Source organism: Dromaius novaehollandiae, chromosome 5 (assembly GCF_036370855.1).
Source record: "Dromaius novaehollandiae isolate bDroNov1 chromosome 5, bDroNov1.hap1, whole genome shotgun sequence".
Taxonomy (NCBI): Eukaryota; Metazoa; Chordata; class Aves; order Casuariiformes; family Dromaiidae; genus Dromaius; species Dromaius novaehollandiae.
Window position 1 is genome coordinate 39,712,267 of NC_088102.1, and position 21,448 is coordinate 39,733,714.

Genomic DNA, 21,448 nt, shown 5'->3' on the forward strand with positions numbered 1-21,448 from the left:
GCAGTGCCCGGGGACTTCCTAGCCTGGGCTCAGCATCACACAAAAGCAGCCACTTCAGTCAGGATACAATTATAGGACTGGAGGTGTACACTGGGCATCATGATCACTGCTGCCAGAATAGAAACCCTTGTCTGAGCTTCCAGCAAAGTCTGCTGATACCATCAATCACTTTCTGTCCTACAGTATTATACAGCGCCGCTGCAGGCTATCAAACAGCCTGTGCCTACAGGCAGTTGCTTTTGAGCTGTAGATAAACTTATCCTTCTGCACAATTTGTTGAGCAACTTGGCATACCTCCATATGAAAGGAGAAATATAAATGTAAAATATTTCTAATTGCTACAAGAAACTGCCTGAAGTAACCAAATGATATTACCTCAATATTCCTTAGGCAATCTATGTGCTCTGTCTACAGAAGGTTGGATAACTCTAGGCTTTCTACTGTCCCACCATCTTGCTACAGAAAAAGCATTTAACTGTTTTCTAAGGGCAAGTGAAGCATGAGCCAGCTGGTAAATGTTTCCCTGGGAATAGAAAGCCAAGGCATTATTCCACCATGACTTCCTTGTGCAAATGTAGGTGGGCACTGAGAATTACTCCAGGACAGTGGTGAAAAGATAATCCCTAACACAATCAGGCAACTAGAACAAACATCCTACTGTCTCCTACTTGTTCTAGTAACACAGGCTAGGCCAGGATATGGTGGTTGAGAGCCAGCAGGATTTACAGAATGGTTCAAAAGTTTCTTTTGTGTGGAATCTCATCTTTTGCTGCAAGCTTTGGAGTTAGGGACTGTCATTATGAATACCTGGATGGCAAGAGGGAGAAAAAGATACACATGGGGAAGAGAGCTGCTTCTCTCTTCTCTTCTTGCTCCAAGCTATAGTCAGTCAAAGGCTGACTGAAAAAGGTCACATGGCTTTGCAGTGCAACCTGAAGTGTTTGTAAGCAATATACAGAGGAAGGAGGTAGAATCCAAAATGCTATAGGTTTTTGGGAGTCAGAGCAGAAACAATAGCAAGGGGGGGGGGGGGGGGGAGGGAGAGAAACACCTGCCCCTTCTTCCCCTCGGCTTGCTTCTCCAGCATGTCTCAGGCAAGCCTGAAAGTTTTTTCTCTGAGCAGCTAGCGGAGGGTGAACCAGGGGATAAATATCAATCCACCTCCAAAACATTTCCGACTGACTGAGAAGTCCTGATTAAAGCACTGATGTTTCCATAAGAAATCAAACTCCAATCCAATGTTGGAGAAGTCCAGTTGTTCTGAGCAAATATCTCTCCCTTCTCATTACAGCCACCCTGTTTTCCATCCGCTTTTCTTCAGAGTACCTAGCAATACACACCAAAGCTGCTTCTTGAGCACACAGACATTTCCCCACAGCGACCTGACTGGCCAGTGATTCCCCATGCAGTCATCCTCGAAGAGAGAACAATTCTGTCTAAACACGCTTCTGCTCCACCTTTAGTGCCTCACCTCCCCGAAATGCCAGTCAACGATGCACATTGGGATTCAGATCAGTTGCCTTCAAGGTCAACACAACATTCTCCTGCTTCCTAACGGGAGCAAACCTTGCTCGCTCCCTCAGTCAATTCTCAAACATCAGCTCCTTCCACTCTTCCCAGCTTTCATCTCGTATTCCAGAGGCATCCCACTTACTCAGACGCCTTGGGACTGACAGGCAGTAACATAACAGCATTCACAGTAGCTACAGTCTCGTGACAAGTAGATGGGTTTAATTATTCGTGTGGGTGGAAGAATATTCTGGGAGAGTTGTTTGAAGCCACTGAACTAGAAGGGGGTTGGGGGCAATTCAGTGCAAGTGCATCTCTCAGACCTGCACAGACTGGAGGGGATCCTTTGATCACAAAGCAGCAGAAGTTAGCTAGCTGAGTTTCCCAGCAGACTTTCATTGTGGAGAAGGAAATTCCTCCACATGATTTCTTTACAGTACAGAAAGTCACTCCAAGACCCCACCTCTCCCTCCATCCCTCCCTCTCTGGATTTTCTCTGCACTGATTTGAGTTGATGCCTCTGGTGAGAGTTAATTGAAATTCCAGTATCCTGTGGAAATTCCCTACCTTTCAGTCAAGTTCAGTGTTCCTCACTTTTAGCCTTAAACTGCTTCAAAGGCTGGAGAGTACTCGATGACACTGCATTTCACACCAGAGGTGGCTGCATTTCAACAAGGAGTACAATCATTTGTCTCCCCAGAGCACACCCACTTCTATCAAAATATTATAGGGTAGCAGCTGGGGGCAGGAAGGTAAGATCCTTTTGCCTATTATGGAGCTCGCTCTCTTCAGCATACTCAGCATTACAGGCTGCATTGCCCAACGAGGGTGAAAGAAAACTTCCTGCCCTTTAAAAGCCCCAGGAAACTTCAGAGAACAAACTGATCAGAGAGGACCGTGAGTGCAGAGGCAAGTGGCCGTGGTCCGAGGGTAGGGAGGAGGGAGGTGGAGGCCACGGTGTGTGGTATCCATGCGCTTTTAACAGGTTTATTCCGCTGGCAGGGATTCCTTTCAGAAGCATTTGGGTAAGTGCTGTACACCGCCGAGTTCAATCTGTGCTAAGCAGATTAGTTCCTTACCGGTGAAAGGTTCTGGGCAACAGTAGCGAGTTGCTCACCATGTGATATGAGGGGGCTGTCATTATGTTTCATATCTATGATATAATTATATGCTCCCTGGAGGGTACTTCTAATTGAATTATAGGGTGTCTCACAAGTATTCTGGGCAGTGGTTAGAGGAAGCTTTCGCCGCCCAGAACAAGATAGAGATACCCTTTAATTCCATTAGATGTACCTTCCAGGGAGCACTCTATTCCTCTATGCAGCAATTTGGTTAAAAATCATCTTCCCTAAAAGTTTGAAGGATAGTGTCTTTAGCAGAAGCTTGCTGTTGCTGCATATTTGTTTGCTGGGACTCCCCTCTCAGCTCACTCAGCCCTGCAATGTCTCAACACCGTGAAACTCCCACACCTGTAATCCAGAACTGCTCTGCACCGTGAGGTAGTAAACCCATCAGGGGCAGCTGCATCCCCTGCCTGGTGACTCAGGCCCCTTCCCCACGTGGAGGGTCAGGAAACATAGTGCTGCATGAGCTGCCATCTGCCAGCCTACACATGCAAGGAAGGTCTCACCCTCCTCAGAAAAGGCCTTGAGAAGTAGTCCCCAAAGACAGAACGTTAATCCCAGTCCAGGCCAAACACCGGCTTCAGTCGTTGCATCCCATACTCCCGAGGTTCCCCCTGTAGCACCAAGCATGCGGGCTCCCTGCTCGCTCGTCCTGCCCTCAACCACTACTAAGCTGCAACCACCACCAAGTCTGAGAGCTGCAGACAGCTACCACAACCCCCTCCAGCAACAGCCAGAGCAGACCTGGGAAAGAGCAGCTCAGCTCACCCAAGTTTCCTCATCTGAGTGCCCAAAGTTATGCTCCCAGAAGCCTAACCAAGCCCTTGAATTTTGCTGTTTTCTTCTGGACTCATTCAGTTGTTCCTCATGAACCAGATCTTCCCAGGGAAGCTGCAGCACTTGGCCTGCAAAATCAGCTGCCCTGCTGACCCACCCCAGCCTGCCTATAAGCAGCACATTGGGGAATAGTACCCACAAATCACTAGTAGCCATCTCTGCACTTCTGCAGCTCACCTCCTCAAGCTCCAATTGGCCAGAAGAACTGCACATTGAGTCACTTGTGGGACCTCCCCCTGCAGAGCTCAGGGAAAGGCAAGATAAGGCTGCATTACTCCTTGAGAAGCAGAAAATGGTCCACCCACTGATGCTCTCCAAATACCTGAGAAACACCAGGGAGGCAGAGGGAGTACAGCCCAGGCAGTAGTTCCTATGCTCTTTACCCTCTCCTCTGGGGGATGCAGGCCAAGAAATCAGCCTGTACTACTCCTCACATGCTCTGAGACTGCTGTCTACAAAATACTGTCAACCAGGGCAGATGTCACATCTGTTGTGCCTTTTTTTTTGCTGCTCTGTACCATAAAAAGGATGGGATAATCAGGCCCCTGAGCCTTTTTTTTTTTTTTTTTTTGGTCACCTCAAGGGGAAAAACAGCACCAGCTGCCTACCACAAATTCTAATGACCTACTGAAGCTGCCATCAGCTCTGACTCTTATAGACTGTGTTGACTTCCACGTCTAGCACCATTCCATTTGTCAGGCCACAAAAAGAGCAAGAAAGACTGTTATGCCAAGAACTTGCTAATTATAGAAGATGAAGAATTTCTTATAGGAAACGCATCACAGTTACTGCCGAGATAAAGCACGCAGCTGCTTAGGCTTCCATGATGCTGCAGCATCACGTGTTAGCAGGACTCTAATGCACTCCACCCTGTTACATCTTTCAGGTACTGTGCTGCAATTGCAATACACAGCTGCCCAAAATTCAGGGGTCTGGCTGCTAGGCAAGCAGTTCTTGCTCATACATAGTCCATTTGCTGTACTTCTGAATTATTCACTGCTCTGTGCACCTCGGGTGTTGTCAGCTAACAGGACACATCTGTGAAAAACTGCCAAATCACATATTTTTATTCCCAAACTCCACTACAGAAAGAGAAAACTACTATGAGTTATCAAAACTGACCACAGTAGACCCCCAAAGGCTTTGGGCATCTTAAAAAAAGCATTTTTGATGTCTTAGAAAACAGACAGCTCAGTGCTTATCTGGTCTTGCACTGACAGTATATTGTTCCTGACACATTCTTCCTAAACAGCACTGTAGTCCACTTGTTTCTTTACTAAAGGAGATGGAGATAGAAGTATCAAGCCAACATGATCAAGCTGCTGAGCTAAAGAAGAGATATTTTAATTCAGAAAGAAAGACACATAAAGCACAGATAACAAATACTGAATTAAATTACATAAATATGAATGGTTTATCATGTTTTTTTCTTACAGGATACAAGCAGAGCAGCACAGTGGTCAGGTAATGATTTTTATAAGGGTGGGACCTGTTTTGCTTGCTTATCTCATTGAAAGAAACACACAGAGGCACAAAAGGTAATTCCTACCACATTTCATTTTAACTGCATGCTTTTATACACAGTACTAAAGAGGCCTAGCAGTAGATAAACCATCTATGACACGGTCATCACAACAGAGCCTCAGCAAAGGCAGGAACAACTGCTCTTGGAAACTCCATTTGGACAGGTGAGCATTAAAGAAAAAAGGAAAAAAACCCCCACCCTCTTTTCCCCCCAGCATCATCTATAAACACCAAAGATCTTCAGTGACCTAACACAGAGACCATGGGAACAGATCGATAGCTTGTACTTACATGCGGTACAGCATTGTGTCCTGTGCTCCTATAATACCCAGAACGGCTGAACACCATCAGCATCTAGGAGGAGCTCACGAAGGGGAAGGTTTTTCATTGCTTCTGTTGATCACTGCCTGAGCAGCTGGTGTGAAATTATTTCTGACAGCAGAAGGAAAGAGTGGAAGCTGCCATGCACCCAAATTCCAGAGGGAAGGAGGAGGATTTCCAGGTGCTCCCTTCACTCGGCCCTGCTGGGAGGCAGCCAGGCACAGAGGAAAAGCAGGCAGCCAAGAGTAAAGGGAACCCAGGTGGACTGGGGCAGCCAAGCACAAGCCTGGGAGTAGGAAGGGGAGCTTTAAAAAGGGCAGGGACACTGCAGCCTGGCCTGTGGCAGAGCTGTGCAAGAGAGGAACTTGTCCTTGCAAGAGAGGAACAGCTCCGTAAGTAGGGAGCTGGCAGGCACTCAGGAAGAACAGGCTCGCAGGGTACAGTCACACGCGACAAGACTGCGCTGTGCTCCATCTGAGATTGCTCAGGCTTAGAGGCAGCTTAGCAGATGTTTCCTTTCACCTCATAAGAACAGGCCTTGCAAACCCAGGTGGAAAAAAGTGATCCTAGTTCAAAATCTGAGGTTTAAACTTCCAGCATGCTGACCTTCTAGCATAAACCATCTAAAAGGCCCAGTGTTCAGAGTAGCTAGTGCCTGCCCAACACTTGGACAGGCTTCAATTCAAATGCTAACAGCAGCCAGTGCTGGGACCTACGCAGAGACTTGAGGGGTCTCATCTGTCAAAGGTCCATCTGCCAAGACATCTGTAAATATGTATGAGGCCAGATTCCTCCCAGCTTTAAATGTGCTGTCTTCACTGCAGCTAAACAGAGGATGAACTTGGTTCACAGTGCTTGTATTACCCAGCATGGTAAATTCTCTTATCATCAGCTTTTAACCTGACATGAAGAAAATACACATTAAAAAAAGCCACATCATTGCTACTAACAGCTAAATCATCTCTTATTTAAAACAGTAGCTATCTTTTACCGAGTGCAGCTGCTTCTGTTTAGCCATATCAGGAATGTGCTTGAGGACTTCTGGTTTAGGAGATTCTGAACTCTGCTGTTCCCCTTTAAGAAAATGATACACCCATGTTTAACTTCGAAACTTTGCTGGGTCTCTGGTATGTTAGAAGCCACAGGCACATCACAGCGATGCTGTAAGTAACACTCCCACTTTAGGTTAAAAAATATATACTTGTGCTGGAGTGATGTCAGCTATGTCCTGATGGGTTAAAAATCCTGTTTTAAAAAGATAAATACCCCTACTTCATCTAAAAGAGGACTTGTTTAGCAGGAAGAGTTCTCTTTATCTGTATGAATACATACCATCATGGAAACTATTTTAATTTGCTTTAATCCTAAATCACAAGTATTTAGCAATTTGGTACTCAAGACCAGTTTTGTGCTAGGATATTTGTACCAGCGCACAAGTACCTATTGCAAGGGATGTTAGCAAGTACACGCAAGCCAACTTCTGGTATACCCTATCCAGTGTATCCAGACCTAGTAGATACAGACAAAGCATGCTGAATTTGGATACGCATCATGCTAGCAAAAACATACTTTGGCCACAGGAACTTATTCTAGGCCCCACACAAAATAAAAGGCAAAGTTTTGTTGGCACAATAGACTGTATCCAGAATAGAGCTTTTGTCAGGACCCCACCCAAGGTTTGCACAGCCGGGCTGGCTTAGCACTTGTGGTTGGACATGGAGTAGCCACAAGAACCCGATCAAATCAGCAACAGCTGTCCCATCAGTCAGTGCTTTAAGACTTTCGGGAGCATTTCATTCAACTCCAATCCTTCTTTGTGTCCCAAATCAAAGCTTATGTGGTGTCTTGGCAGTTACCTTCCCAATATTGTACAGGTCAGTGGGACATGAGGAGGACTGAAGTATCCTGCTACTTCTCAGTTGAATAACAGGGATGATGTGGGCAATACAAGCAAAGCATAAACTCTCTGTGCTGTCCTCTACACCTTTTTGTTAAAGCCTGCAGAACTTTTTCAGAGTGTGTACTGAAGCACCCCAAAGGCATTGCCTGCTTTTCAAGGGCAAGTTATCTGAGCCTCATCACAGACTAATATCCTACTTCTGTCACTGTCTCCATAGAGCAGAGCTGGTATATGTTGGAAGATTTTGCACATCTTACCTCTGTTGTAATGCCGAGGACAACATATCTGCAAATTCTTCTCAAATGCTAGCCCATCAACCTAGTTGCCTTATGCTACTCTTGCACAGATGCAAATTATGTAAAACAAGTGAAGGAACTATGATGCTCATTCCTAGGTCTTACTTATTTTAAGTGCCTTTCCTTCTTTCCTCCTTCTCCACATGAAGATAGATCCTGCCCAAAAGTGGAGGTTGCTGGTAATGCTGTGTGCAATTCCAGTTCTGTCTGCATTTCTCTCCTTGGGTATTCAGAGGTAAAGACCAACATTAAACCTTACCTTTAACATTCAAATGTGAGATACATAAAAATGCCATCTCATCTCAGCCCTGTGGCTGCATTATTTGAACAATCTGAACAATGGCCTTCTCTTCCTCTTTGTAAGTGGGGGGTGGGGGGGGCGGCAAACGTGATCTCTGCCTCTGCAAACCTGTGTGTAAAGTACAAGCCGCTCATTTGCTAAGGTGCTTCATGCAATAATACAGGAGTCAGAATGAATAAAAGAAGCAAAACTCATCCAAGCCACAGTCGACTAGTTTTATCTTGGTTCAGTATAAGTTTGCTTGTTTTTTTAAATCCCAAACCCAGTTCTGTTTGGCACAGGGAATTTCCCTGTGTTTGCTCTCATTAGGAACATCACTGCCCTTTACAGTATCTCCCCAGAGCCCCCCACATCAGTTCTCGTACTTCAGGCATCTGAAAGGTTCCTGGTGACTTCTCTGTTAGCTGAGACCACATAGCAACTCTGAAAACTGACCACTACTGCATTTCTCTCTTTTGAGCTGGGGTCTGAAGCTCCCCTTCCTTAATGCTGTTGCATAAACTCATACATATGCCTCCTTTGACAGGCAACAACTCACAGTCCTTCAGACAAGATGTTATTTGTCCTTATTCATGGACAGATAGCAAGTAACTCCACTCAACACCTGTCAACTATCTCAACTATCTGGGAAGGTAAAGGTCAGGGTTTCTCTTCTTCCCAGGATGGTCTCACAGTCTCACATTTCTATGAGCTGATTTTACACACACTCTAGGAACAGCCCTGTGACACCTCATACTAATCCCCCATAGATCACACTACCTACAACTCCCAGTTCGACTAAAGCAGAAACTCAGAGTATGTATATGTAAAAATAACTTCAGTTAAATTAGAAATTGATACTGTTAAAAATACTAAAATGAAAGAGAATTTCAGAGCAAGAACTAAATATAACAGCCTTTCACCACAGCATGGTGAGGGAAAGTTTTTTAACTGGGACCAGCTCTGAGACTGTCAATACCAGTGAATAAATCAAGGCCTAGAAAGAACTTGTTGCCTGGAGCAAATAGAATTGAGATGGACAGGTGGGATAACTAAACATGGGAAATAAAATTGACCGTCTCTTGCCTCTTCAGGAATCATTAAACGAGGCCATAGAACAGCCTTGGAACTTCTCTGAGGGGAGACTTCAGTGTTCTCTGTACTGCCGCTATCTCCCTTCGGGGAGAGATGGTACTATTTTTCCTTAATTTGGATTAAAATAGGAACCAAGAAATTCTAATTTATGTGAAGAGGCAAAGAGAGAAAGACAGAAGGAGCTTACCCACAGAAGGTGACAGATTGAAGGAGAGTTTGGAGGTTTCATTAGAAGTTCAATCCAAAGAGAGCTCTAATGGGAAGGAAGCATGCCCTGAGGGAAGGAAACTGCCTGGCACGGCAAACTCTCACTGCCTGCAATCCCACTACTCGGGCTTGATTTCTCAAGGAAGGTTCTACTTCAAGCACAAATTGTTTGGATCAGCACATAATGAACAAAAGAAACTGAACAAGAGTTCAGATTAGATTATAAAAACAGTCCTTTCACCACCTAGGTCATTAATTCAAGTCACCATGGCTGAAACAGCCAAACCAAGGTCTCCAGATTCAGTGCACCTCCACGTTACGTGACCAAAATTTAATTTAAGAAAATAAGCATCCAAAATTGTAGCTACTGTTGACAGTTTGGGGGAAGTAAGGAGATATTTCAGCTACCTCCTATATCTGTACCAAGCTGCCTTGTGATAGCTGGGGAGAGGTCAATGAATCTGCCTAGATTCAGTGCAGTTTTAAATCATATGAAATTACAAGCTTAATGTAGGCAGATCCTCCTCTGGATAGAGCATTGGCCAGCAGTTCAGGGAGATAATTTTTATTCTCATCTTTGCCTCTGAACTGCGGGGTAATCCATAGGTAAGAGAAGTCGCTTTCTCTGCATTTTTCCCCCATCTATAAAATGGGAATAATGACCCTCAATCTTCTTTGCAAAGTGTTGTTAGATCTACTGACGAGATGCCATGCAAAAGAGCTAAATACCATTAATAGCATTCCTCTCAAAATGCCATAGCCATGGCTGTGTAAGTGATCAAATTAAAAAATTAAGCTGACAGTTTCCTCAAGCACTGAATTGCAAAAACGAAGGACAATTAATTGCACCAAACTTCAGTACGGTGTCCTTCAAACAGGTAACTGCCAGTCACCTTTCTCCATTATGACGTTCATCAGGGCTACTGAGGCAAGCTAACAACCACCATATCAGGGTTATGAACTAGGGGTTAGGACCCAAATACTTCTGGGTCCAAACATGGGTGGAAAAGGAGGAGGAACAGATACTGACCTTCTCACCAAACAAGTGTGGTAATACACCCAGGAGAGAGGGCAGCAGCACCAAGTGGTGGCTGCATGGGGCAGTTGCCAGCCACTAGACTTGGGACATAGCTGCAATCTGAGCTCGACCCAGATAGGTCCACCTCTGGCACAGCTCTGGCCTTCACACCTTCCCCCACATCCTGCATTCTGGGTGACCCATGCTCCTGCCAGAAAATATCTGAAGACCCAAATAGGAAGAAAGGCATGCAGTTTTCCATCACTTGGTGTTGAGGCAGCACTTTGTGGGGTCAGCCCCACTGAGCTAAGCATGCACTCAGAGACAGGACAGGTCCCTGGCCAAGGGTCATGTATCCCACAGGCACAGCAATTCAGTAGAGCAGCCATAGCCATGCACACCACAGCTTGGGTGCTCCTCTGGGGAAAAGCCCTATAAGAAGGCAGCAAGTAACTTACAGACAACTTCCTCCCCAAACTCTGAAGGCCAAAGGCAAAAAACATCTCACTGCCTACCAAGGTGGTCTTAATATGTTTGTCTCCAAAAGTATCCATATAAATAGAGGAGTTTGCCTTTCTACCACTGAGAGTTCTGCATAACATACATAAAGAAACAACTATAGGTTTCCACCCACTACCTGAAAGTTCAGCCATGCCAACTTTGCAGAGAGATTTTGCAGGCCATTTAATACCAGTTTAACACCACAGCTTCTCTCAACACCCCATTCCTTCTGAGTCATAGGCAATACTTAGAGAACTATGGACTCTGGGAAGATGGCTGGCTACATCTCTAGCAGGCTGCAGATCCTATAAATTTTTGAGAAAACAGCAACACAGGCAAGCAACTAAGTAGGTCTCTTGGCCTAAAATATAATTCAGTATACAGCAAACGACATGCTCACAGCAGAATTTGGCCCTTTGTCTTCTACCTGGCATACCAACTCACTACTAGTACCTTATGTATCTTCCTAAAATTTCTAAAGCAAGACAAAGATCAATTTCCATACGAGTTTAAACAGTTCTCCTCTCCTGACTGGCTGAGAGTTCCTTTTATTATGCAAAAAGAAAATCCTTTAAAACCCAATTGACTTTCTGCTGTTGGCTCCCTGATGTTTTCTGTATTGCTTGGACATGATAAAGCAGCTAGATCAATCCCTCTTTTACTTTTTCATACCTCAAAGAACCCAACACTTATTTCCACACAAAAATGTTTAATAGAAAAGTGTTTAGTCGTCTTGCGAAAAATCTAAGTTTTGGACTTGCTTGAACTCTTGAGAGTTTCCTTTCACTGAACAAGAGAACTAGGACCCTACTCCAGCTGCTTAGTTCATATCTGACCCTCACAGGAATTCAGAAATAACAAATGTATTGAAAAAGCAGCAGCAGAATCCAATATTGGAGGTATGATCAATTCCCTTCTCAAGAGATGACAGTGTACAGAATTATATGTTCTGATTTATAGCTACCCAACACCCATACGCATCCATACGCACACACATTGCATAAAACAGTATTTCCATTATTTCAAGCCTCCTCATCTCAGCCTGCTTTCTTTGTGCTCCCACCCAAACGTGAGTAAGGAAACTTTGACCATGTTAGTCTAGAAAGAATCACAGAGGCAATAAGCAAGTCCCGGTGGCAGGATCCATTTCCCTCTTATTCTGTAATTTATGTATCAACTCATCTGTTTTTAGCCCCACATTCCTTCGGGAAAGCCTCTTAAAAATCAACCCTCAGTTTATTTTATCTCGTTCCATTTAAGTGAAGTCCCCTTTGCTGTTAATTTTCAGGGAAAGTGCCTGCTCTAAGCATCACCAGAACATTAGCCCTGGGAATTTGGTAGATCACAGTGTCTCTCCAATAGCTTAATCTCAAAGCTGCTGTGTAATTCAGTGACCCTCAGATTAATTTAGACATTGCTACACTTAAGGAGTCCTACCTAAAAACTACTTACAAACAGTCTGCTGCTGCAGAATGCAGTCTGAAGTTTTTAATGCATGAGCTGAGAGTGTAAACTGAATTTTTTACCCTCCTTCAATTTACACTGATCAGAGCTTTCTTTTTGGCTGCAGTTCTGCAGTTCCTTAGCATACATGCATAACCACAGTAAAGCTTAGCACCGTCTTATGTGTTTGCAAGATGGTGTTAATTCACTTGCCTCCTCCATGGCTCAAAATCTTTTAAAAAAGGGCTCCATGAGGACAATGACAGTGAAGGAGGCAAGGAATCCATATCAAGCATGTGTAAAATCATGAATTGCTCCCGCACCAGAACAGAAACTACTGCCCAAGTTTCCCCTTTCCTACATTAGAGCCCAATCACTAGGCTGAAGAGGGGAACACACACTTTTCATTCTTTTCACTGCTTTCTGGTCTCCTGTCCTTAGCATTGTCTACTGACTCTTTTAATCTTTCTGCTTTTCTCTCTTTTCTGTGTTGGATTTTGTGGCTCCACGGTTATCCCTTTGGCATGTATGGGATGTTAACACCTTGCAGTGGATTCCCCTCAGTGGCAAGGCATTTAAAAAGTAGGCCCCAAAATATTCAACAAGGCGACCCCCAGGCTGTTCAGTGACCCAGTGTCTTCATACAGCCTTACAGAGATACAGTGACTAGTCATTCATGTGTTGTCATCTGGATCAGCCCAGACTATCAGTAGCCTATCAGTCAATATCTGACTATCCCAAACTAAGCCAAACTCCCAAACACCATATTCACACATCTTTACAAACTAGAGGTGACCAAAACTAGACACTTATTGTAGGAATAGTGGAATATGGGTCCAAACTCCCAATTCAGATCTGAATGGCCTCAAATTTGTTTGTAGCCTGAATATGTTATCAAAATTATTTTTCCTCACTCAGATTTAGAAAACAAGAAAGGAGGAAGAGATTAAACCCACCCTTCAGTTCTTCCAGGTTTCTCTATTTGTATCCACCTGCTTCTTAGATAGAACTTGTAAAGTATAGCATCTAAATGGTGCTCACTGAATTTAGGGGCCAAAGGATAATTACTGAAAACTTCACATGTTTCTATCCCAAGACTCCATTCCCAGAAGACCTGCCAAGTTGAAATGAAACCTTGGCATGAATAAAGATAGCCTGATGACCTACACGGTCAAGCTAGCGTGCTTCACCTCCTTGTTAGGCTTATTAGTTTGATTAAGCACTATGCTCAGCTAACTATACTAATCCTAGTTTCAAAAGAAACTGATCTCTGTTAGCAGCATGGTCTCCATGGTCACTGCGTCCAAAAGAGTAGAGTAACTCCCCTGTAGCTAGGAGGCTTTGTTCCCAAAGGCTTTTTGAAGTAGAAAGGAACGTCACAGTAATGTATTAGATGTGGGCACAGTTTGAGTACAACACAAAGGCCTCAGCTGTGCTCCAGGACATCCTCTCTGGGTCACAAACCACAGCATTAAGCATCCTGCTTGTATCTGTTGTCTGGACCGGCCTTACTTTTTAAGAGTTTGACCTACAAGGATGCTCATGGTTCTACTGAACATCCTTTATTTTAAACCAAGCAAGGCAACCATGTGGGTATGTTCTGTCACACCCTTCACAGAAAAAAGGATGCCTTCCATCAACAGGAAGATGAAAGAAAGGGAGCACTGTTTGGACCGAAATGGCTTGTGAGCTTATTCTCTGGTAAGCCAAGCTTGCTGGCCTTTCACTGCTGGGTCATAAAGTCTGTTTTCTTAAAGACCTGTCTGGATCGTGGTAGTACCCACCATATTTCAGACAGTCTCCTCACAAGAGACTGTAATCATACAGCTAACATTCCTCTTCCCTTTCTCTAGAGATACCAGCTTGAGGCTCAGTTAAGGAGACTAACCTGCCTGACCCATCTTCCTGGAGAGGCCAGATGAGACCAGTGAATCCTTTTCCGTCTTTGATCATGGCTGAATCCAGCCAAACAAGAACTTCCATTCCTTTAATAGGGAAGAACACACACTAGAATCAAGCATCAGGACTGTAGATATGAGCTGGATTGAGTGGTTTAGCGGTCAAAGGCAATAGAACATTTCTATTCCATAGCATTTAAATATTAACATCTTTTTGGGTACTGTATAGGGAGGTTTGGTACAGAGATTTCCTTTCTCTGACCCCAGTTGCAAGTCTGCACAATTCTTCCTTTGATGGCTCAAGCGATTAGGTGTTAACAAGAGGAACCTAGGCACTTAACATTAGGGAGTTTTAGCACCAGGTCCACACCCCCTCCCTCTCTCTACTCTGCTGAGGCATTTTTCTCATTCCCCACTAATGTTAACAGCAGGTACTTAAGGCAATTAGACATTATCGCCTCTCTGGTCTTTATTACTTCCTACCTGCATATCAGCTACTTTGTAGGCAATAAAAGAGCTGAATTAACAGGACTAGTTCAGACTATTCCACTTCCCTTCTTTATTCTGTATGAAAACACTGGGTCATGGAGCTACATGGACAGGCTGTGAGCTGCAGTGCTTTAGAGCATTATTGCCAATTGCCATGGTATTTTATAAGGGGAAAAAGCCACAGGTAGCAAAAGAACAGATATAGGGAGATCATAGAGAAAGTAATATAGAAGCCAAGGGGGGATATGGGTAGACCATAGGGACGTAAAGGCTGGAATGATTGTACAAGTCCAGCAGAATAGCTTGCAACTGTGCCTATGCTATGAATTAGCTACCACATCAACCTGCAAGTTGCACTGGCAGCCTAGGGAGACGGGTATGATGTGTTGCTTTTGTGAAAAGAAAGCCCCCTATCTACTAAGCAGCTTTTGCTTGCCTGGGAATAATTGTTGTACACTTTTCATGTGGGGTTATTAAGAAACTCCTGTGCCCTCTGTGCTGGGTTTTCAAAAAGATTTTACTCACACATTTAGAGGCTTTCCCGTATTTGCCCAGCCAGGTGAAAGCTTCACCTGTTTTCTTCTTTCTCTGCCTTCACTCACAATTAACCCATTATTCTGAGTACTGACTCTTAGAGGAGGATATATTTTCTTCCCACTCCCACAGTATTTCTAAGCCTTTGTTTGCTGCTCCCAAGAGGGAAGGGAGAAGAGACTCTGAGCTCCTGAATCCTGCTGTCGGTTCTTGCCTGAAAGAGGTAAGTAGGGAAACTGAAGGGAAGGTGAAGAAAGCAGCCTGTCCCTTGTCAGCATTCACCTGTAATGGAGGGAAAATGTAGGGTTAAACACCAAAACTATACCCAGGAACAGAAATTAATGGGTACTTACACAGTTTCATCATTCTTGAACTCCAACTCCCCGTAAGTGTCTTCAAAATCCTCTCCACCTCCTTTCGCTGTCCCTTCTACTGTCCTATATGGCACTATGACTGTACCCCGAGCACCTGATGTCCTTAGGACTTTGACTTCCATCACACCAATGCTCTCACTTACATGTATAACATCACACTCAAATGTAAAGATGCCAGCATGGTCATCATCCAGTATAGTCACTGTGGCCACACAAGGAGAAACCAGTATGGCCTTTGGGTACGGAGAGTTACTGAGCTCTGGAGGTTCCTCACTCTCCACCACACGCAGGTTACTCAGCCGCACAAAGAAATGCTCATCCTCCTCAAAGATGTCATCATCGATAATTCCCACAGAGAACTCCTTCTGGGTCTCCCCTGATTTGAGGACAACAGTCCCCTCTGTGAACTCATAGTCAGCACCAGCATTGGCAGAGCCATCTTCTGTTTTATAGTCCACATAGATGGTCTTGGACATGTCTCCTCCTTTCCGCACCACTGTCAGGAGAACGGCACCACAGTTCTCAAGACACTGGTAGGAACATGGGTCAAAATAAATTTTGGAGATGAATTCTTCAGGCTCATCTGGCCGTACCTCATGCAAGCTGGTGCTCTTCTTGGCTTGCTCAGCTGCATGTTTCTTCAGAATATTTCCAGCTCCAGTCATCATTCTGGTAGCTTGAATGCGATAAAAAGCTCTGCTCTTTTGCTGATGAGACAAGGCATAGTAGTTAGCCATTTCTACCAGCTGGTCCAAGTCCTTTTCTGGATGCTTCTGCTTCAGGTCCTTAAGGATCCGAATCATCTCTTTGCGAGATTCATCTACCTCCTTCCCCTCCACAGTCACTAGGTTTCCATCCAGAAAGTGGGAGTTCATCATCTTGCCATCCATCTCAATTCCCTTAGGGTGATCACCTTCTGATTCTATGATAATGCCCCTGTGCTTGTCAGTACGGTATTTTTTGTGCATATACTTATAGAAAAGCAGACGTTTATCTGCTATCCAAGCCAGAAGGACACAAAGTGGAAAGAAGAAAAGTGTGAGCAGACCTTCCCAGACCTGAACCACACCTGGAGAGAAGACAGCAAGGATCATGTACAACCAAATGTAAGCAAAAATGCTCCATGCAGCTGTGACAAAGAAAACCCTCAGGTGTTTTATCTTTCTGGTTTCCCCATCAGGGATCACATAGACACAGATGGCAATGATGATAAACATATTGAAAGCAGCACTGCCAACAATCGTGGAAGGCCCCAGGTCTCCAGCTATGAATCCGTGCCCACATACTTCTATCAGTGATAGAAGAATCTCAGGAGCAGAAGAGCCCAGAGCCATGAGGGTCAAGTTGGAAACGGTTTCATTCCAAATCCGAATGGTGGTTGTTGTGGTCTCTCCATTGGGTTTCTTAATCGTGATTTCTTTCTCCTGTGATGTAATGACCTCTATAGATGCCATGAAACGATCTGCAATGATGGAGACTCCAAGGAACATGTAGATCAGTGCTACAAAGTATACAATAACCCGGGCAATTTTGTCCCCAAGGGATGGGTTTTCTGGGTACCATATTGGCAAGATAACACCCTCCTTGCAGTCAAAAGATCCTGAACACGAACTGTTTTGTACTGAACTGGTTAAGTCTCCCGTCAGGCCAGCATCCACCTGCAAACCATGCAAAAACAGCACAAAAGTAACCAGCCCAAAATGGAGGAAGGCCGAGGTGAGAGGCTGCAAGCTTAACCACGCCATACACAAGATGCAACTTCCACTGTGTAGATCCAAAAAGGCCGAGAACCTGAAACAAACAAAACAGAGAAGGGGGAGGGAAGCATGAGAGAAAAAGATGATGCAACATTTGCCCATACACACTTCATCTCACCACTGAAGAGGACTGGTAGAGATGCATGGATTGTCTCTCTGTCACTTTGAAGAAGGTATTTACCATTAGCTGGGACTCTAACAAACTGCAACATCTACAGACCTAGCAGACGAAGATGAATTGCTAAAAAAGTAGCTCGGATGAAAACTGTACTTAATACCCCATTCTTGGCCTACAGCATATGCAGCTGGAATACTGAGCACTTAGCTACTAGTCACCTAATGATGCCATGGTGTTATATAGAACATAGCTCTTGAACTCAGCAGAAGAAACCAAATCTAATGGCTCCCCTGTCTCACCACCCAGGGCATGAGACAAATCAAGGAATCACTAGCAACACAAGAAGCACCTATGGCCACTGAGCAATCTCCAAATGAAATGCCTTTTGTAGGACATAACTCAGTTATGAGGTACCATGGTGGCCAAGGACTTACGGATCAGTTAAGATTGGATTCTCAACCCTTCACATTGTCATGAACCAGACTATTCTCTTTCCTTTATAACCAACCTCTGGAAGAATTTGGTTTCAGTATTAGTAACCGACAAATCACAATGTGAGACCAGACACAGTCAAGTATCTCACAGGAAACATCAAACTTAATAGCGGCATTATCTAAAACACTTGGAAGGTCCAAGAGTCTCAGCTCCCACTAACTTTGTTAGGTTTGTACTCTTCAATCAGTAGGCCTAGGGTTCTTTTCCCCTACTGTAACTATCTAAAACTTGGGCAGTAAGTTAAAAGAGGTCACATCTGCTCTCCTTGTAGTCAGCGGAAAGAGATAGCCCCTTCCAGGGGACAATCCTTGTGTCCCACCCCAATCTGACCCAAAAGATATATTTAAGACACACATCTCCAGAAGGGATTTAATCCTTTCTCCCCTCTTTCCTTGGTCTACAGAAGATGCCCAGACAGCCAGTGTAGAGCAGATGCCTAACCTTCAGTTGCCTGTAGTTCAAAAACATGAACTGGCCCCTGAACACTTCAGAAGGTCCCTTCCCTTCCCCCTTGCACTGTATATATTCCAGGCAGCATTTTAATGTTATCAGCATTAACAAATGCATCTCAAATGGTTATTTTATCATCATGTTGTGTCACTTGCATCTTCTCAAAAGCAGGTGCAATCTTCCCGATATCAACAAAAATGTTTTCAACTTTCAGATAAAAATCTATAAAGACAAGCAAAACAGGAAAAAAAGCATGAACAAGGACTGCAAATGAACAAAACTGTTCCTGACAAAGCCCAGCAGAGGGAAGAGAATTGATTATGAAGTATCAGGATAACAAATCCATATCAAACACCCTTGATATAAAAAAATAATACACTTTATGTCACCTGGATTAATTCAAAGGAGACAGATTCTCCCACATGAGCGTTCTCAAATGTCTACTTATCTTCCTTTTCACCCTAGACGTGGTGCTTGATTGAACGCCCAGGTATCTGAGGAACCACAGTCCCAGTGAGGGTTGTTAGGCTGCACCAGCACCAACCCTGCTGTCTTTTTAAAATGCTCTGCTGTCTGCATAGCTCAGGGTGACAGGGAAGACTGAGCTATCCAATATGTACAACTTGGGTATAGTCTGACCCTGCTATTTTGGTTCCCCTTCCTCTTTGCATGATATTTTGCCAAATTTCTTGCAGCAGGATGCTGGGAAATCCCTGAGAAAGGGCCATGGTACACATGCAGAGTAACTGTATGCAGCAAGCCCAACACATTTGGGCTGCAGGGTAGATGTGTGCACATGCAGAGTAGAGAAGACATGTTCCAGGTGCCTCCGACTTGAGGTGCATGCAAAGATCAACTGCAGGCGCACAGTAGCTCCAATACACCCAGGGCACATCAGATCATCCTTTCCTTGTACTGCAATTGCTGGCAGGTATCCACCAACCTCTTGACTCTTCCACTTCCCTGAGTCTAGCTGACTGTACAGCAGCCAGTAGGCATTGTGTCTTCCAAGATAAGCCATGTAGAAACGGCTGTCGGAAAGACAGGAGTAATTTCAAAAACATCTATGTGACTCAAGCACCTAAATTTGGTTTCAAAAAATGACTTATGAGTCTAAGTATCACTCAAATTTGGAATCTTGTCTAGGGAGAGCACAATGACTACACTGCCCTCTGAAATAAATCACTGCTACCACCAACTTCCCTCTCTGTGGTACAACCACCTTTTGTGATTAACACTATCTGTCTACCTTATATACTGCTATAATGGTTTCTATTGCTAGTCATTCCTCAATACACTCCAGACTTTGCCAGTTCTTTTTTAATTTTTAATTCGATTTTAAGCAGAGGGTAAGTCTACTGATTATTCCTCAAACTAATTGTGCATGATTTTGAAAACAACCTCTATCAGAGGTAGCTTCTGTTTATACTTTTGGAACTCCAAGCTCAAGTTATGAGTTGTATAGTAAAATCTCAGAATTTGGCAGCACGTTTCACTGGTTTTCATTTGCTTTGATGAACATCTCGATGTTAAGTGGAGGTCAAAATCATTTTCTAATACAATACAATAATGACCTATCCTTTGCAATTCTTTGACATAGATAAAATTCCCCAGTGAGATCAACAGGAACTTTGCCCATAGAGACACTGTCTGGTAAGATTTTAAAATGCTTTCAGCTATACGAACAGCATTAACCTAACCAATCTAAAAAACACAGTGGAGCATTCTTCCCCCCCCCCCCCCGCCCCCCCTTCCCTTGGGAATTGGTGCAAAAGAGCTTTGCAACACAGAATAAGACTATTAGATTTTAACACTGCTGTTAATAAACCATTGAGGTAACAGTTTTAACATTCGGAAGTCAGAGGATAGAAGAGTTAAAATTCACATTCTAACTCTAGGTCAGCAAGGTTGCTTATACAGGATCCACTTTTGCCCTCAGATATATCTATTTAACTCAGTCCAGAAATTGCTGGAGGGAATCTATGTAGCTCTGGCCTCCCCAGAATGAAGTAGAGACATTCCCCATCCCTCCTTTAAGTAACAGTATTGATCTCGACAGGACTAATGGTGGCATGAGCTACCCTTCAGCGCGAGTCCTGCTCTGAGGATCGAGCCTTCATCTGGCAGGCAGGCTTGGAGCACAGTCCTGAGTCACAGCAAGTCACCCAGGAGAAGTCAGTGTCATTCCTCCTATTTCAGTCCAACAAAACAGCAAATCCACACCTGGTACAGGGAGGTGTAAGTCCAGCTACATCACTGCCTTGGCTGTGTGGGATACAAACAACAGGGGACTGCAGCAACAGTGGAAAGTCAGCTAGTACTGAGTAATCTCCACCTTGACACCATTAGGATCATAAGTCTGTTGATTTCCACTACCTCTTTGATATCAGACATCTTCTGCTCACACAGATCTGTGCCTGCTATCACTATCCCACAGAGTACATGCAAAATAAGGGCAGTGGTACTGAGGGATATTTCTCCTATCTGGTAGGATAAGTTATGAAAGCATTCAATCAATGCAACGGAGACAAAAAGCTGAAAGCATCAGTGTGACAGAACAAGCTAGTGTTCAGTAGGAAGGCTCTGGGGAAGATGCATAACAGCTATTTTAGTAGGGAGAACACCTTATTCTACAAGAGTTGACAATGGCCAAGTGATCCATAAATCCATAAATAAAATCCATAAATAGAAAGGATCAGTTCTTGAAATACTTTTGGAGACGGTCCAGAAAGTAGCATGGTTTGCACTTGGGAGACATTGTCACATTAGACCTGAGATAGAAAATGACTTCGAACAACTATCAAGCTAGTTATACCTCTAACAATAGCTGAGTTTCAGAACATTGATGTTTTGGGTGCTCTTGGTCTATATAGAGGTAGAAAGCTGGGAAGGCTATACCTTAAAATTTAGCTTTTCGTGTACAGCTACCCATATGACTCTAACGGCAGGGTTATTTTCAAAAGAAAGTATTCACAATAAGAAATCTAATCAGGAGATAGGATAACACACTGATTGCTGTTAACACATATCCTCCACGTACTGAGTTCTGAAGATCACTGTCAATAAATACAAAATCAAAGGCAAAGCTCCAATTCTCTATTCATTTCTTATTGAGGCAAAACTCCCCTTAAGCCACCATCAAAAATAGAACCTTTGGATTTTGCCTGCAAATAAAATCAGGTCATCTGGCATTTCCCTCTCCTTCTGCTCTCTCTCCCACCCCCCAAAATAAATCAGACATACTGAGTATATCTGTGGTCATCTACACTCTCTCTTCC

General features: G+C 44.0%; 1 protein-coding gene across 4 annotated transcripts in view; it reads right to left on the reverse strand.

Annotated features, from left to right (window-relative positions):
• Positions 1–21,448, reverse strand: part of SLC8A3 (solute carrier family 8 member A3) — a 136,159-nt gene that overhangs the window by 97,671 nt on the left and 17,040 nt on the right. For all 4 annotated transcript variants that reach the window (XM_026095858.2, XM_026095855.2, XM_026095856.2 and 1 more), the window contains exon 2: positions 15,330–17,141. In XM_026095858.2, the coding sequence (XP_025951643.1) occupies positions 15,330–17,095 (1,766 nt within the window). In that variant the 5' untranslated portion in view covers positions 17,096–17,141. The remainder of the gene's footprint in view (positions 1–15,329; positions 17,142–21,448) is intronic.